We start from the raw sequence: 18,324 nt of genomic DNA on the forward strand, positions 1-18,324 counted from the left end.
ATGGGCAATGTTTAAGTATAATTGAAGACAAAAGTTATAATTGTGGATTGAGACATTCGCTTGCGGATTCTTGGCAACCTTTATAAATTTCTTCAAGGGACTGAATATTTATCGATGTAAATTGTTGCTTATTAACGGAATATCTATAAAACACCTAGATGATTGATTACTGAAGATTGTAAGACTGAAACATACTTTAGCAACATAATCAATCTCGATACTTCGTGTTCCCGGGAAAAAGAGCAGTTTGTAAACTTTCTCTTCTTTTTCTAAAGAATATTTACGATACGCAGTTTTGGTTTTATTTCATACTCGAGTATATACCTTTTAACGCGAAAAGGGATAACATTTTCAGCGAAGCGAGTGTACAAAAATTTTTCTTTCCATAAAAACCGCAACTAAAAATTCTCGAGCCCTATTCTTCAAACTCTTCTAACGGTATTCTTACTTCATTGTGGTTTCTCTTTAATTTTCGTCACCTCTTAAAACAACAAAACTATTAAATTACGCACGATATTTCCCAATTAAAAGATTCGGAGAATAATTTACATATCTATCGAGTGTAAATTTGCTTACGAATCGTAAACCAATCGATCAAAGAGAGTAGCCAATGTTCCGTTAACAACTCGAGAACAACCATCACTTCCATACATAGAACTCGATGGCTCGGTCGTTCCAATTTCTATAGCCTTTTTTTTTCCCCCCGTCTGTCTCTGTCACGATGATTTGTTTCCTCGAAGATACAGGCTGTATCTAATTTCCCCGTTCGATAACGGGTGACCGGACGGTTATCCGATATGTATCAGGAATATGTAATTCAACGAGGAACGAAAATACGTTCTGGACGACCGAGCCGATTCATAGTAATTTCGCGCGTCGGTGATTATGCAAGTTACGTGACGAAACCGGCTCAACTTTGATTTGTCGCCGTTCAAATCCCCTGTCGAACATGAATGCCGAGCTCGAGTCGCATTTGCATAGAGAGTACGATCCTCGGGTTGGCCTTGAAGAGGCCGGCTAGAAGGCTGCACGTAAGGGACGGCCGTGAACTTGCCAGCCGTGTGATCCTCGCTCACCATCTCGAATGCCAAGCGGTAAGGTGTGCATTTCCTTCTGACCACAATGAATGGAATTTCTACGATCCGGCCAGTGTACGTACCATCGAACGAACAGTGTTCTCCGGTTCAACGATTACAATCTGCGTAACGAGACACTTGAAACTGACCTCTCTAACGACACTTTTATTTTTTTTTTTAGAAAGAGTGACCAGTACTTTGGACAGAAGTTGAGGGAAAGAAGAGGACCAAGATTTGGATAACGTCAGGGGAATAGGCAGGAACAAATACACGGGGTGATTCGTTATTGGTGAACATTCAATTGAGGGTTGGTCAAGGTCGTCGAAGATCACAACGGGAGGATAATTTAAAATCGGTTACTCGAATGACGGTTTTATTTTTCAGGGAGAAGGAATGGTATTTTGGGAAGGTAATGCGAAGAAAGAAGATTGAAGATATTTGGAAAATGACAGGGAAGTCGCGAGGAAGAAACGTATAGCGTGTTATTGATGAAAATACGGTTCAAGGTCGTTCAAGTTCATCGAAGGACGATCGTTCATCGGCCGAGTGTACGACGAATATTATGGGTTTACAGACCCGTGTTTATATACCCTTTTTCATCCTTACGGTGAGCGGAAGATGCTCCTACTCACCTATTTCAGAAACACACTGTATACGTACATGACGTTCGTGCATTCTGCGATTCGAACAAGCGAAGCGCATCGTACACTGTGAATGGGGGCCAGTCTAGTCAAGACATAGAAGTAGATTGAGGGTCATAAAGAGCGCCGTGGCTCGATCATCGGCGCTTGTTATTGTTATCGTTGTCGTTATTATAATATCCTGGGATGTTGCTCGGACCGGCGAAAGGTGAATATTATCGTGAATTTTTTTCATTGTCGTGGATCGTTAAAAATGTATGCTAAGAAAAATGTGCCGTAAAAATGTGTGCTCTTCTTCGTGTAAATATAACGCAAAGGAAAGGCTTCCAGGGGGAAAAAAAGGAACAGGAGGATGGTAGTCCTTGAAATGGACGTAAACTTCGCGTTTCGTGGTTCAACGAACTGCCCCCCTTAAAGGGCAAGGGGAGTGCACACAATTTAGCTTCACTTTTTTTTTTTTATTCCTTTCGTGTCTAGTTCCAGGAGACCATTAATAATTCGTACCGGTGAATCGCAGATCGTAGATCTTTGATACAGTCGCAGGTATTAGACGATAACCCTCTCGAAGAATTCGGTGGGTTCCAATATTTTTCCAAGGTGCCCTTCTATAGAAAAGAGGCAAAAGAAACGTCTGTATACGAGATTTATTAAGCAAACATTTTTATCTTTATTTTAGAATTATGATAAAAGAGACGTTTAAGTTGTACACATTTTTTCAGACTGAAAAATGCCACAAGCTCCGGGGGCGGGGGGGGGGGGGTGTCTTTCGGAAAATTTTTTGAAATTTGGTCAAAAGGCATGCTCGGAAAAAATTGTTTTATGTATAAAGAAAGAATAGTATTTCTCGTAAATGAACAACTGTAGGACAATATCTTTCCATTATCGTTTATTCTGGACACAAAAATATTTTTGCTTCCAAAGGGGGGCTACCTTTCGAAACAATTTTGGAAACCACTGATCAATGGGTCGAAAGGGACGCTTGAAAGAAAATGTTTGACTCTATATTTTTTCTTACTATAGTATTCCGAGCAGAGAGGAGGGCACTTTTCGAAAAAATTTTCAAAACCATCGAAAATTTACTATTCACTTAATGAATTCACTACTAATTTATTAGATCACAAGGGTGACGGAAATTATTTCAACAATGCATGAAATTTACAATTCCGAAGAAAGGTGTCGCCGTCCCTGTAAGGGGGGTTTTAATAATCCATAAGGGGACCGTGAGTCCACTCGTCAAACCGGACCGATCCGAAAATATTCGCGCGCTAATTGCTGGGCCCAGAGAGATCACGGGGTCCCGAATCGTTGATCCTGGCGTTCGGAGAAAATCCTCATGGTTCATTGTCAGTGTTCGTCGATCTCCCTTTTGGTGGTCAGAATCTTAATAGCGCGTTCGTCGATGCTATCTTGGCGCTTAATTGCGAACCGATGTCACTGGAAAGATCAAGGGGACTCGGTTTTAATTTTAGTCGCCGATGATGGCGTGGAATTCTTAGATCTAGGAAAGCTTACATAGTTCTTTACACGAACGTATTACGTTATTTGAGATACTCGTTCCAATTCGAGGCGTCTTATCCCGATCGACGCCTCTTTTTGAACCTGATTTAAATATCCGGACAGATTTACGACCACGTCGTACACGGTCTTACGTGTACGTTCTGGTACCTCGTGAGCGAACAGGATATTTCCTTTAAATCCCCTACCGTGAATTTTTAACGTTTGTTGTGATTGCTTGATGGTCAGTATTGGAAACTTGAACGCTAGGTTCGACGACCGATTACGTTTCGGCAGTGCGCGCGGCGCTTAGCGTCGCGTGTATGAAATTCGTTTCGATTTCGCGATGGCGCCACCGTTGGATCTCCCGCGAAACCGGTTGCGTCAGGATTGCTTTTTATTATGCAGCCGTAAACAGTATCAAAGCCCCTCTATAACGAACCGCGTCTTGCGATGCTGTTCGAGAAACGAAATGCACTATCCCGTCGGGTATGGTCGCTTTCCTGAAACGAGGATATTGAAAAGTGATGAAAATTTTACCTACGCCCATAAAATATCATCTGGACATCGTTTCGTTATTTCAAAGGACTTGCTAACTTACAATTATTCCGTGCGATTGTTTAGAAAATGTCGATTCAATCGAATAAATTAATTATTCTTTATTAAGAAGTATCACTTGTCGCTAAAAATTCTCAGAAGTGACAATTATTCACATTTCTTTCACAGAAAGAAGAACCGAGGAACTTGTAAAAATTCTCCGCTTCAACTCGTGTTCTGTTTACTTTACGAATCTTGGTTTATTTTTCAAGTTCTGGTATTACGATGTCGAAAGGTTATTAATTTGCTTTAATGGGCGAAGTAAAAAGTTTTGAGCGTTTTTCGTTAGATGGCTTTAGCGAACTATATCTTACGATGTATACGTTGCATCTTGTCGTTCTATGCTACGACTTAAAGGCGACATAACGCTTTAAAAAAAGTTCTCCGACAGTTTTGTGTTTAGTGAATCCAGTTGGGTGTTAGAGCGTTCCAAAATGGAGGTAAAAAAGGAGAAAATTCGATACATTCTTCAGTACCACTACGATCAAGGGAAAGAAGCGGAGTAGGCGGCCAAAAAAATTTGTGCTGCTTATGGATCCAATACAGTATCGAATGTAATAGCAAAGCAGTGGTTCGAACGCTTCCGTTCTGGTAATATGGACGTCAAAGATGAAAGACGCTTTGGTAGGCCAATCATGGAAATGAAAAAATCATGGAAATCGTCGAGTCGGACCGGCATGTGAGCACTTATTCCATTACCCAGGTACTGAAGATTGGCCAGAAAACCGTTTGGAACCATTTGTATAAGGCTAGTCTTAAGAAGAAGCTCGGTGTATGGGTCCCACACGAATTGATGCAAAAGAACCTTTTGGAGCGAGTGGATGCCTGCGATTCTTAGCTAAAACGTAACGAAATCGATTCATTTTTGAAGCGGATAGTGATTGAGGATGAAAAATGGGTCTGCCAAGCCCGGATTAACGACCAAGAAGGTTTTACTGTGTGTTTGGTGGGATTGGAAGGGAATCCTCCTCTATGAGCTGCACCCATCGGGCCAATTACTCTATTCGGACTTATACTGCCAACAGCTGACCAGATTGAAGCAAGGAATCGACGAGGAGGGTCCAGAATTGGCCAATAGGAAGGGTGTTATGTTCCATGAGAGCTTGGATGGGAGGTTATATCGCACCAGCTGTATAGCCCAGACCTGTCCCCAAGCGATTATCACCTTGTCGAGCATTTGCAAAATTTTCACGAGGGTAAAAACCTGGCTTTAAAAGAGGCTTGGGAAAATAAGCTGGTCCAGTTTCTTAGCAATAGAGACGAGGACTTCTTCAATCGCGGAATTATGAAATTGCCTACAAAATGGACAAAAATTACCGAACAAAACGACACATATTTGATCTAAATTCGAAAATCCTAACCTTGTTAATTTCATCGTCGGAAACGAAGAGAAAAAACACTCAGAATATTTTACCTTACGAAAAATGCATAGGGTGGACAGCTTTAACCGCGTATCTACAATTAAATTTTCTGTATTTTACAAAATTTTCAATTCGTAAAATATTCGACGTTACAAATTAATATAGATAATTTAGATAATAGATAATGGCTAATAGACAATGGATAATAGATCACTCACGTGACCACCAGTAACCTCCAGTTACCTCACGCCAAATCACGTGAAGTCACGCCTCCTTACGTGAACTCAGGCCACCTCACGTGACCTCACGAGACCTCCGATGACCTCGCGTGACCTCGTGTGACCTTCAGTAACCTCCAGTGACCTCACGACACCTCGTGTATCGCGCATTCAGTGAACGGAGGAATTAAGACAAAAATGTAATATCGAGTATCAAAACTGCAGCGTAAAATAGAAAAAAATGTTACGTAAACATGATAACGGTATAAATGGTGAGGTTATTTGCCGATTTTAACAATTTTATATTGTAGTTTTTGTATCCTCTTACTTGTGTAGATTGTGTTAGCTACATTCTAATATACGTCCTAACAGTACCTATGCCGCCATCTAGCGTTTCATGAACGAACTATTCCTCGACAAACTTGGGCGTTTTGCCGTAGATGGAGCCACCTAGACTTTTTCAGCTTATTGAAAATTTGAAAAAATTAAATTATTTTTAGGATTTGTACTTCTGCACACAATTATGAGCCAAAAATTAATTTATTACGCTTATATCATGCCTGTAGAACCATTATTTTTGCTGATTATTTAAGAGAAATTTATCATTTTTGCGTCACTGATTGTACTAAGCTTCCTAAATACAACTAATAAAGCATAGGACGTAGCTGACAAAATATAAAGTATTCATAAAAGATAAAGGTAAATATTCTGTTTAGAGGTGTACATAGGAAGTCAGCTAGAATGTAAGTGTTAATTATAATTTATGCATAAAGTATTATATATTGGAACTCTACTCAGAATGTATATTGCAATATAAGGATCGAATAAAATTTATATATAAAGTATTTTACATAAAATTGTAAGTATAAATTTTATTTCGTTCTTTACACATATAACACGCATCCTGTGTATACCTCTAAACGCAATATTTATGCATACTTTTTGTGAAAGGTTTATATTGTGTCAGCTACATTCGAATACGCCGACTAACAGTACCTATGCCGCCATCTAGCGCTTCGGGAACGAACAATTTCTCGACAAACTTGGGCATTTTGCCGTAGATGGAGCCACCTAGACTTTCTCAGCTTATTGAAAATTTGAAAAAATTAAATTATTTTTAGGATTTGTACTTCTGCACACAATTATGAGTCAAAAATTAATTTATTACGCTTATATCATGCCTGTAGAACCATTATTTTTGCTGATTATTTAAGAGAAATTTATCATTTTTGCGTCACTGATTGTACTAAGCTTCCTAAATACAACTAATAAAGCATTAGAACGTAGCTGACAAAATATAAAGTATTCATAAAAGATAAAGGTAAATATTCTGTTTAGAGGTGTACATAGGAAGTCAGCTAGAATGTAAGTGTTAATTATAATTTATGCATAAAGTATTATATATTGGAACTCTACTCAGAATGTATATTGCAATATAAGGATCGTATAAAATTTATACATAAAGTATTTTACATAAAATTGTATGTATAAATTTTATTTCGTTCTTTACACATATAACACGCATCCTGTGTATACCTCTAAACGCAATATTTATGCATACTTTTTGTGAAAGGTTTATATTGTGTCAGCTACATTCGAATACGCCGACTAACAGTACCTATGCCGCTATCTAGCGCTTCGGGAACGAACTATTTCTCGACAAACTTGGGCGTTTTGCCGTAGATGGAGTCACTTGTACTTTTTCGGATTATTTAAATTTTAAACATATTTAATTATTTTTATGGTTTGCGCTTCTGCCCGCAATTATGAGTCAAAAATTAATTTTTTTATGCATAAATCATTTTTCACATTATTTACTAGAAATTTATAATTTTTGACCCTAACATTGTAACAAGCTTTCTATGTTCAACTATTAAAGTAAAATTTATTCCTCATTTTTAAGGGAAAATTACATTTTGATATTTACGTTGCAATACATGTTTTAAGTACAACTCATTTTACAAGGTTTCGTTTTCTTAAAGAGTATGTATACATAATTTATTGGACTCCATTGTTTAGTGGATACATCCATTGAATAATTGTTTAATTCTTGTGATTTGGACAGTACACGTAGTCGTGGCACGTGTTGGATAATGGAGTCAAAATATAATTAATTACTTTGCTAAACATAAAATTTATCATCGTGAGCACCTGTTGAAGAATCTATCGTGGAATTTCAAATATGTCTATCCTTGTACAAAGGAAACCCAATTTTAACAAAAACAGTGTAATGTAGAAGTTCTGTTTTACACGTTCTGTGTCCTTCATCAGAATAAAATAATACGGATAGTCCGGATAATCCGATAATTCGGATAATCCCGATAATCCAAATAATCCCGATAATCCAAATAATCCCGACAATTCAGATAATTTTCAGATAATCAGTGAAAATTTTTATTGCACTAAATTATTCCCTTCCCTCTCGAATCTGTGCAACTTGCATTTGAAATATTTTCTGATATAATACTTTCGATGGGATTGATTTAATTGAAAATTTTCTTGGTAGGTTTTAACGAGAAACGTCGAGAACATTCTGAGAATACCAAATTTTTTTTTCAATGATATATATTTTTTATTTATTTTCCGGTAAATTTAGAGTTACCAGGAGAAATATTTTTCTCGATGGTCAGAAACAAGAAAATGGCATAACTCTCGACATCGAACGACTTCGACTTGAAATATTTTCAGGTGTCTTTAAAAACGAAGGAGCTGGATGTTTTAATTGCCTCGTTTTATTTTGTCATCGTGAACAGGAATCTCATTTCGTTCTTCCGAAGGACTTTCCGCGCAGAGGGTCCTTTTATTAGATTCTCAACTAACTGGTTTCATCTGTCGACAGAATATCCCGATGTTTCTCTTCCATGGAAAAAATTTAATTACGCAAAATGTGTTTGCGATTATCGTAGAATAAATTCAACATCTTCTAAAATTTTAACGGGAATCGTAAGACTCGATACGGAAAATCCTGAATTCGAAGAGACTTGTTACGCAGACGACACCAAACTTGTGTATACGTAATTCTGGAGTAAAGTGAGCGCCGTATATTTTGGCCGCTCGAGGCCAACGAGGAGTCATCCCCACTATACCTCCTACTCCAACACATCGTGCATTACAAAAATTAAAATCTCCGAATCTCTCGGGATTGCTGTTGAGTATCTTAAGAATCTTACGGTTTCGAGAAATCGTAAAATTTGATTATTAAAAATTAATATTAATGTCTATGAAGGGGATTAACTTCGCAGATTACCCTTCTTGCATTCAAGAAGACCGTCTTCAAGGTTTTCAGGTGCCCCCTCCCCTAGTAAAAACACGTAATTTATAAAACGTACTAATATAATATTTATTGTTTGCAATAAACAGCGTAATATAATATCACCTCTGGCACAATCTCACGATGGCAAGACAACGCGAAAACGGTATATAATCGGTACTCTCACATCATTTCTGGTCCGGCGACGTCTCTCCGGCTTTCTCGCTTCGTCCAAAACAAAACAGTGCGCTGCGCGCGCTCGTGTCGGGGATCCCCAAATAAAATCAGGCCCTGTTTCAATATTCCACCGCCTCGCGCGGTCACATTTCTAACGAAAAGTTGAGGCTTGCGAGCCTGTCGGGCGCGTTCCGCATCGTCGATCACGTGGTTTAAGTATGGATAATCGAGATGAGCTGAGAGACGATCACGAGAAGACCGCAAACGCGAACCGTTGCGAAAAAAGATGGCGGACGCTGGGGCCCGCGATCTTCTTGCTCACCCGCGGGGTGGGAGTGTGGGTGGGTGGGGGGAGTGGGCTTGTCGTTCGCCGATTGAAGTCTCCTCCTGACCCTAACACGTGGCTGCCTTTCAATAATGAATCATTAATTAATAATATTAATAAACGTAAGGATAATAAAGGGATCATGCGATAGCAATAGAAAAAAAAAGAGAAGGAAGAAGAAATCGTTCGCTAGAGGCCGTTTGTGCACTTCGTCGACGAGTCTCTATCTCTCTCTCTCATTTTCGAGAGGTGCAACGGCGAATGACAAAAAAACATTTGGGGGTGGTGGTTCAAGGGCATCGGGGGCTGTGTGTGCGTGGCTGTAGGGGGAGATATCGATTACGAATAAAAATGTCATGGAGCAACGCTAACAATCATAATCTGTGGATATCCCTAATTCTCTATTGTTCTTTCTCTCTCTCTCTCTCTCTCAACTCACAAACATACGCTCTTCCCATTCACTCTCTCGTACTCTCGCATTCTTTTTCTCGCTTCGATCTCCTCGTTCGGTTCTTCTTTTACTCTCATTCTCGCACCGTCAAAGTCACTCATCCCTTGTATAAAAATAATAATAATAATAATAATAATAATAATAATAATAATTATATACGGTATTACGTAGCTCTAGTCAATAGAATCAATAATATTAATAATATCAAACTATATGCTGTCTTGCAATAGATGTAACAAAATATAGTACTCATTATAATAATATGCATTTTACAAGCGTATTTTGATCCTTGCTTTGATATCGGTGTGTCGCGACGTGCGTGTACTTACGTGCGGCCGCGTGTGTGTACGTGTACGTGTACGGTTTCTGGTGCGCACGATATCGCGATATGCTCTTCTAGTCCAATCTAAACGCGACTAATTACCATTTTGTTTTCGAAACATGTACGCGCATGTGCGCGGTGCCGTGTCTGTTTCTCCGTGTGCGTGTATACGGGTCGTAACTCGTTTCTCTTTTTTTTTTCCTGTGTCTCGATAAAAAAAAAATTATGCGACGAGAATGGCAAATGGCTCGCTGTCGTCGGTGGCACGTTAACGTTAAATTCACCTTAAGAAACAAACACGATCGCAGGCTATCTATCGGTACTCCGACACCGTATGTTCCGCTCACACGGGACGAGCTTGCTCGAACTCGTTGACGATGTGCCCCACACAAAAGTGGGACACAATCGCGCGCGGATCGCTCGCGATCGGAACTCGGTCGGAACATCCCCTGTCACGGGACGCGTGCGCGCGTTTTTCGAGATCCTTGACCGGAAATGGTTCGTCCACGTTCACGTTTCAACGTCCAGGTGACGTTCCATTCGAGCAAAGACGTCCCGAGCGAGTAATAAACGAAATTACATTCCGTTGAAAGAGTTCTTCCTCCCCCTTGTTTGCGGGGGAGTCGTTCAACGTTCGAGAATGTTTGTCAACGGATCGATTACGTCAATACAGGCGTGGTTGCTTATAGTAATCTATCCTAAATAACGGTCGCTGCAATGACGCGACGTTCACCGGTAATTTCATCGAAATTTGGGGTCGCGTTCTACCTAAGTCTTCTAAACGGGTACTGTTCGTTTCTTTATTTTTCTCGTGGATGTTGGACGGGAATGGTTGGATGACGGGTGGTTACGTATTTGAGTAATACTTGGTCTTTGTATGATATCAAAGTGATCCTGGGATACCGAGGAGGTTCTGGAATGATCGCGAAGTACCTAAACGAATACTTACAAGTACGCGGATCCTCGTATAAATAACGGGGTATAATAGACGGTTCGCGCATGAAACACGAATGAGGGAGATACCGGTCCCCGTGGAATGCCAGAGAACCTTTAATTATGACACTGGTACGCTCCGGAACCCGAACAAGACCGAACAGAACGATTGAACGCGCGCGCGTGTGTATACGCGAGCATAACGGTACTACGAAGCGACGATCGCTTGGATGGCACCCGTTTATCTCGGAATGGCGGCGTCGAGAATGATCGCTTCGAAGTTCTACGGCTAAGACCAACGACGCTTCGCGAACAAGTGTCTCTCCGACTCCGAACCGACGATTACGATAAAACGGAGCGGACGTTTTTCATAAAAAATCATGTACGTCATACGTATGCTTAACATGTAACATGGGCGGTTGATATTAGAATTAAAAGGTGAGTAGAGGGGGGGGGGGGAGGGTTCCTTAAATCAATTTTGATTGATTTACATATTAGCCGTCGCGTTTCCACCACGACGCCCACGGGTATCTCTCTAAGCTAACAACCATCGATATAAATTGTTCACAAGTGAAAACAAACAAAAAAAAATATATATATATAATAACTGGGTCGCCTTGCGCGGAGAACACGCTCGTAAACGCGTGATCGAGGGATTCGTCGGTCCGTAGACTGTTTGTTCCCCCGTGGGGTTTGATTTTCCCCCACTCCTCTGGGGTTAACGCCTATTCGTGAACACGATTACCTCGTTATAAGAATTTCCATTCCCCCTACCTGCGTAACGGTTCGACAACTCACCGGGAAAATGTGCTACTCGGCGGTAACTAGTGTATATATGTATATAAGTTTCCGTGGAAACACGTCGAGAAACTTCCAATATTTAAACGAAACAAAAGAGAATCGAAACGCGTCACGCTCCGTGTTCACGAAAACGGTCCCATGAGGAGGAGGGGTCCGCCAGTATCGTCGTTCGTTGGATGGCGCAAGACGACCGCTGTACGACTAACAATCTTGATTTGTCTCCTTAAATTGTACGGCACGGACGAGTGAGTACATCGGTCCGTTCAGCAGTCCCGAGAGTACAGAACAGTCGAATCCGTTGCTCCTCCTAGCAATGGTCCACCAAACGCGTCCTCTTCGTTTCTTCTTGGGGCCATCTTCTTCGCCGGTTGGCGCGTCGAAGCAGTTCCATCGATCGGGAACGTTGAATGATCTTCGGTGTTGGTCCCTGAAAACCTCTCTATCCGTCTCTGTCTGTCCCTAGATCTTTCACTCTCACTCCGGTCTGTCCTTTCCCATTGCACCGTGATCGATGATCACCCACGTGGTCATCGTCGGTTTGGCCACGTCGTCTCCTCGGACATTTATATACACAAAGCTACGGGATATGTATAATACGTTTTCATCATTTGTTTCGTGCAACGCTCGCTTCACGTGTTCCCGTTATCGTGGACGTGCGCATGAGCGTGCGCCGAATTAGCGAGGGGCGAGTGAGCTATGTGGGCCGGCGACGATGGTAGCTCGATCAGGGTGACGTCGTATCCGGCTGTGGTCGGCGGATCACCTGGATCACCTGGATCACCAGGCGATCCGGGATTATTCGGGTTGCGATCGTTGCTCGGGTCCTGGTTCACTCTGGAGTGGCTCACTTCCAACAGGAACAGGTCCTCGTCCACGTAATAACGGATCATGTCGTCGTCAATTTTCGCTGTAATTCTGAAACAATCGGATGAGTCGGTCGTTAGACGCGTACGTAATCATTCGGACCGTGAGCGTACCCTGCTTAAAATTTTGAGGGGGTTCCTGGGGTTCGATCGGGGGGAGGGGGCTTGGACAAGAACAACGTGTCTTGGAACCTGGCGGTTACGTGTGTTTCGTGTCATGGGACGGGGAGCTCTGTGAATTATGTCGCATTCGTTCCGTGTGAGGTACATTTTAAGCAGAGTATGGTTAAGGAGACCTTGCTCGATAGTTCGACACATTCGATCGCGCGTCGAGGGACTTCCGTTGCGTTTCTTTGGATCATCTTTTTCTAATAACGAAGGGCTCCGCTCGAAACTGTTGAAAAATATCGGGGACACTTACGTGGAAGTCTAAACTTTTCGAATTTTTGGAACCTTTTTAGAGGTTATGGTTATGAAAATCGATGAGAACGATGTCGGAGAAGAATTGTGTACGAAAAGAAACGATGTATCGGTGGAAAAAGTATCGATATACATTATCCTTGTTAACCTAACCTCTACTGGAAAACTATAGCGGAATTATTACGTATCGAGGAAGTCTGATTTTTGTAGTTTTTGAAACATTGGGGACGATCGTGGTCGTGAAAATTGATAAGAATGATATTGGAGAAACATTGTGCTCAAAAAGGAACAAAGTATCGGTCGAGAGAAAGTATTGGTGTGTATTACTGTTGGTAACCTAACCTCTATCGAAAAGCTACAGCAAAATCGAAAAATCGTCGTCGACAATTCCACGTCGACGTGGAAGTTTAACTATAATTTTTGAACCATCGGACGTCGAAATCATCGTAATTGATAAGAAAGATATCGCAGCGAAACGATAGGCAAAGAAACGAAGTGTCGGTGGAGAAAAAGTATCGGTACGCATCGTGGTCGCTAACCTAACCTCAAAAATCGTAACGTCCTCGGTAAATTTGAACACATCTGAACACATTTGAAGATTGCTTCCATGAGTTACTAATATCAAAAATACATATTCGTTGCAAAAGAAATCATCACGGTACAAAGGGGAAGTACTGGTGTACCTAACCTCAAAAATCGAAATACACTTTGTAAATCTTATTATTTTCGACTTCCATTTGGTTATCAGTTCGAGCGGATCCCCAAACTACTTCTAGGAGCAATTTTCAACACAAATTTCCGTGTCAAAGTCATCAAAATTGAAACATCCTTCGCGACTTCGATCATTGGGGCATATGTGCGCGAATCTGTCGGTTCCATCGAACGCAGGGGTACCGAGGTCACGGATCAAAACGCCGAGCAGGGTGGGTGGGGACTCTGGTCTAACGCAGGCGGAAAGTGAAAACACAAAGAGCAAAACAACAAAACAACAAAAACGTCAAAAATAAAAAAAACAAAAAACAGAAAAAAGAAGAAAAACGCACACGTTTAATCTGAAGCGAATGAAGGTTGACGTGATGGCGTACGAGAGGTGAGATACGCATGCTGGGGAATACCCGAGAAGCGAGAAAGCGGGCATGCTGAGAGGCGTGCAAGGCAGGCAGGGCGTGAATACTCGTGACAGTGGAAAAATAGAGAAGTCGCGGAAGAGATTAGTGGATTAGTCGGTACACGGTTCGAGACACGGAAGCTCGATGAATCGGTGTGGTCGACAGCAATGAGCTTTACGCGCGCGGGTGAACATGGCAGGCGGTGGTTATGAGGAGGTAGCAAGAAGAAAGAAAGAGAAAGAGAGAGAGAGAGATTACCAAGTACCAGGTAGAAATAAATGATTAGAGAATATTGAGCGTATATCGGATAAGAGAGCCACAGAGAGAGAGAGAGAGAGAGAGGTGGTCGCTTTCGGAAAAGAAAGAAGCACGATCGCAGGCGAGAGACAGAGAAAGAAAGAGAGGGAAGAAACTACCAAACCAGCCGGAGAGAAGTCAGGCAATGTCACCGTTATGGCATGCACTACGTGGGCGGTGCATGCAAGTAAAGATGACACTCTACTAAACTTACCCCTTTGTGTTTTTGCGATAGAGGTTATTAATACTCGAGGATGCAATTTTGTACTTTGACTCAATCTGTAAAATAGAAAAAAGTAGAACATTAGAATTTTGACAGTGGTTGCGGACCATCAAGTTGGGGAGTTTTTTTCTCGTGCTCGAACCCCCGCGAGAAAGGCTACACAACGTACGAGACCGCGGGCGCGCGGAACAGAGACAGACGCGAGAAACTGGACAGAGAGAGAGAGAGAGAGAGAGAAAGATAGAGGGTACGAAAGAGTTCGAGTTTCTGGAAAGTAGACAAAGAATCAAAGACGAGAGAGAGAGAGAGAAAGAGAGATACAGGTTGGAGGAGTAGAGGGGAGGGAGTACAGAGAACAGAAACGCGATTCGCGACAAAAATTGAAAAATTGTCGCGCACAAAATGGTGATTCGAGATTGCGAAAGCTGGACTCGTTTCCGCATAAGAGCACGTTGAGCCGAGGGAGAGTAGTGAAATAAAGACAGAGAGAGAGAAGAGAGAAGAGAGAGAGAGAGAGAGAGAGAGAGAGAGAGAGAGAGAGAGAGAGAGAGAGAGAGAGAGAGGAGAGAGAGAGAGAAGGAACGCGTCACAGCGAGAAAAAAGAACAATGTTAACAAAATTTTTATTTCTTTTCCACTTTTTTCTTCTGCCACTGGAATCGCTATGAAGAATGCGACCCTCGGTGTGTTCTCGTAGCATTATACGAGCAACGGTTCCAACCCGACGTCGAAACCATCGATCGTGTCTCGCATCTCAGGGGGTAGGGGTTTCTGGGGGTTGAGGGTTGGGGGGTTGTTGTTGTTGTTGTTGTTGTTGTTGTTAATCGATCAGTCGTTAACGGCTGGATCGTTATTAATTTGCGAGGATCTTTGGAGGAGTGATGCATGCGCGTTAATAATTAATACCAGCGTATGGAACGGTGCAACAAGTATTAATAAATGGGGGTGGTGGTATGTCCCTCGCATGCATGGCTAGTAGTAACTCGTGGGTGCGTTTCTTGTATATATCCCCCGTGTATACTCTCATCGCGCATCACTCATTGCTCATACTGTGGAGGGAGTGGGCGGAGGGGAGGGCGTTAAAATCGAACACGGCCGTACAAAGGTGACAAAATGGCCGCCACGGGTAACCGTCGATGGTAATTGTCGAAATATGGTCGCTAATGTGTCGCTCTCTATCGGGTGCCTGTTTCGAAACGTTATATGGACGTTATATACAATCGTATTTTCTTGGAAATTTGTTACCCAACCGAGCTTCTCCAGCGCGAGAAAAATGATCTTTGGACGGTTTCGCGCGATCTCATCGTCAGAATTTTCCCGCCATTTCGAAAACGGAAATCGCGAACGTGACGTTACCGGATCCACGCAGCCGGACTGGTTGCTACGGTTGTTCCATCGTCACGATACCGCCGAAGCATCGGGTACAGTCGCTTTGAAGGAAGAGTCGACTCGAGGGAAGCCCCCACCGATCGTCCCAATATGGAGGAATTACATCCCCACTCCGTTGGGCGATCAGTGACGGGCTCGAGAGTATCGCGAGTAATCCGATAACCCTACTGCGTTCGTCGGGTCTTTTTTGACCCGTCCTTTGCAAAACATTCTCTTTCCGTAATCAAAGCTATCACGATACACGCATCCTATATCTCGGTTTTCTCATTGCACAACAAAGTTACAAACCCGAGATTTGGTACAATTTTCAAAGACCTTGAATATACAATCGAACGAAAGAAAGCTTTACGTTCTCGTCCTAGCCTTTGATCCTCGAATAGGACAACTCGAAAGAAAAGTAAAGCAATTTTAACGCGCGAAGATCGCCGGTTACTCGATATCGGAGACTTGCGCGTCACTGAAATATAAATTTCACGTCGACTGTAAAATTTTCATGTAAAAAAAAAAAAAGGTTTCTGCCACGGTCCAAGCGCGGGAGAGTGGTTCTCATTCAAACATCAGCTGGTCGAGTCGAGTCTTCCTTCGATACTGTGGTCTCTACGAGTGTCTTAGGCTAGGTGTGTTGGATGTGTGGTCGTTACAATAATCCGTGACGTGTCTTACAGCGTTTAATAGTCCCTGGACGGTCGGCGGCGTGACGTGCAGTGGTGTGTAGACGTCCTCGGACTCCTGGCGTACGTACAGCATCACCCTCTCCTCGGCGTCGGCTGGACGCAGATGGGGTGGTTGTTGTTGGAGATGGAGACGATTTCCAACACCGGAGACGACCGTTCCGGTGAGACCAGCTTGCTGCACGCCCTGCAGCACCGAGCCCTGGAGCTCCTGGACCTGCATCAGCAACGAGTCCTTCTTGTCGTGCAGGCTAGTCAGATTGTCGGGCGGAAAATGGTTGTGGAACTTGAGGGCCGGCAAGCTGGGTCTGCCGCAGGCCGGGTAAGGGCTGCTGCCACCCGCCTTCAATCCTCCGCCCTCGCCATTACTGAGGGACGACGTGTCGGTGTCGCCACCGCCTCCGCCGCCACCCCCGTAGAAGCCCGACAACTCCATCGTCGAGAACTGTCGTGGAACAAGAAACATAGATTGTTGGCCATTCGCTCGCGAGCTACACGCGGACAATCGTTGCGCGTACCCAGTAAGATCTCGTGTCAATTCGTCGTGAGTCGAGTTATTAAAAATAAGAACGTTGGAAGGAAAGGAATACTCAAATACAGGGGAAGGTAATAGTTTCTCTTTGGTGATTTTAGAGCGAACGAGGTTCAAGGATGTAGATTTCTTCACCGAAGGTATTTACCTGAATGTCTAATCGACTGATAAATCATTCTACAGGTGTTTAATGCTTGGGGAAGAGAACAACGTTGGAAGACTTAAGAGAACTACATCGAACGAGTCAACAATGAAATTCATGGACGTCGATAGTGTTAAGGGAACTCCATTGGGAGGTTGGTCCAGCAACTGCTGGTAGAGTTTGGACGAGTCTGTTGTAGTTATACGGAGAACAAAAATGTTTCTGTAAGTTTTATTCGCTCTAAAATTTCGGAAAGAAAATTTGCCTTTTCCTCATATCTGATATATTTTGTAGAAGTACAGGTTAGGGTATCAGAGGCCTCGAGGTAGACCCTTCTTCCATTGAGCGTCTATGGACGCTTCGGGTACTGTCTAAGGATTAGACAATTTGGACTTGTGTCGAGAGTATAGTCGGTAGTGTTATCACCAGTGGGTACTAGAACTCGGTCTCTGTAGTTGTTGTCACGATGTAAGAGTCGCGGTTAGTACAGAGTTGTGCGGTAGTGAGAGCAGAGGATTGTGATGGGTACTGTCTAGATATTTTTCAGTCCGTTTCTCACTAGTCGGGTTTGTTCGAATTGACCACTTCGTTTGAAAAACTGTGCACGGAAGGACCTCGTGTAAACAACAACACGTGACTAGAAGAGGATCTCATTGGTTCACCGCGGCTCCGACAAGGAGGTCGGTAGGTTAAACACGGAATAATTCGACAAACGATAAAAAAGAAAACAATGGCAGAGTATCCGTAAAATTTATTTGTAAATATTAAAGCTTTCCCGAAAAATGTTTACTTTAATATAACATTATACTAAACATATAACATTATAGTATATGTATACATATACTATATATATAACATACGTATACTATAAGTTTACTATATAAATTATACTTATGTATAATAGTAACACGTACGAAATTCTACGTAAGAAAAAGAAAATAGTTCTTTGACGACAAAACGAGCAAAGAACAGAATACTTGTAATTTTGGCCAGTAGCGTAGCTCGACGAAGAAGAATAAAAATAAGAAAACAA

General features: G+C 42.3%; 1 protein-coding gene and 2 long non-coding RNA genes across 4 annotated transcripts in view; 1 reads left to right on the forward strand and 2 right to left on the reverse strand.

Annotated features, from left to right (window-relative positions):
• The first annotated feature begins 695 nt into the window (after positions 1-695).
• On the forward strand, positions 696-1,496 carry LOC143145235 (uncharacterized). Its single transcript, XR_012991643.1, has 3 exons — positions 696-1,151; positions 1,258-1,383; positions 1,461-1,496. It is a non-coding gene; the product is annotated as an uncharacterized LOC143145235 (long non-coding RNA).
• Positions 1,497-2,792: 1,296 nt separating this feature from the next.
• Positions 2,793-4,032, reverse strand: LOC143145868 (uncharacterized). The gene is made up of 3 exons (XR_012991788.1): positions 3,813-4,032; positions 3,230-3,714; positions 2,793-3,151 (listed from the first exon to the last, which is right to left on the reverse strand). It is a non-coding gene; the product is annotated as an uncharacterized LOC143145868 (long non-coding RNA).
• Positions 4,033-8,708: 4,676 nt separating this feature from the next.
• The window catches only part of Grh (grainy head), a 191,546-nt gene continuing 181,930 nt past the window's right edge, over positions 8,709-18,324 (reverse strand). Inside the window, exons 13-15 of one of the 2 annotated variants that reach the window (XM_076310207.1) lie at positions 16,610-17,062; positions 14,550-14,614; positions 8,709-12,561 (exon numbers count right to left, since the gene is read on the reverse strand). In XM_076310207.1, the coding sequence (XP_076166322.1) occupies positions 12,276-12,561; positions 14,550-14,614; positions 16,610-17,062 (804 nt within the window). In that variant the 3' untranslated portion in view covers positions 8,709-12,275. The remainder of the gene's footprint in view (positions 12,562-14,549; positions 14,615-16,609; positions 17,063-18,324) is intronic. The other variant, XM_076310208.1, reaches the window with a different exon arrangement.

The sequence above is a fragment of the Ptiloglossa arizonensis genome, chromosome 4 (genome assembly GCF_051014685.1).
Source record: "Ptiloglossa arizonensis isolate GNS036 chromosome 4, iyPtiAriz1_principal, whole genome shotgun sequence".
Classification (NCBI taxonomy): Eukaryota; Metazoa; Arthropoda; class Insecta; order Hymenoptera; family Colletidae; genus Ptiloglossa; species Ptiloglossa arizonensis.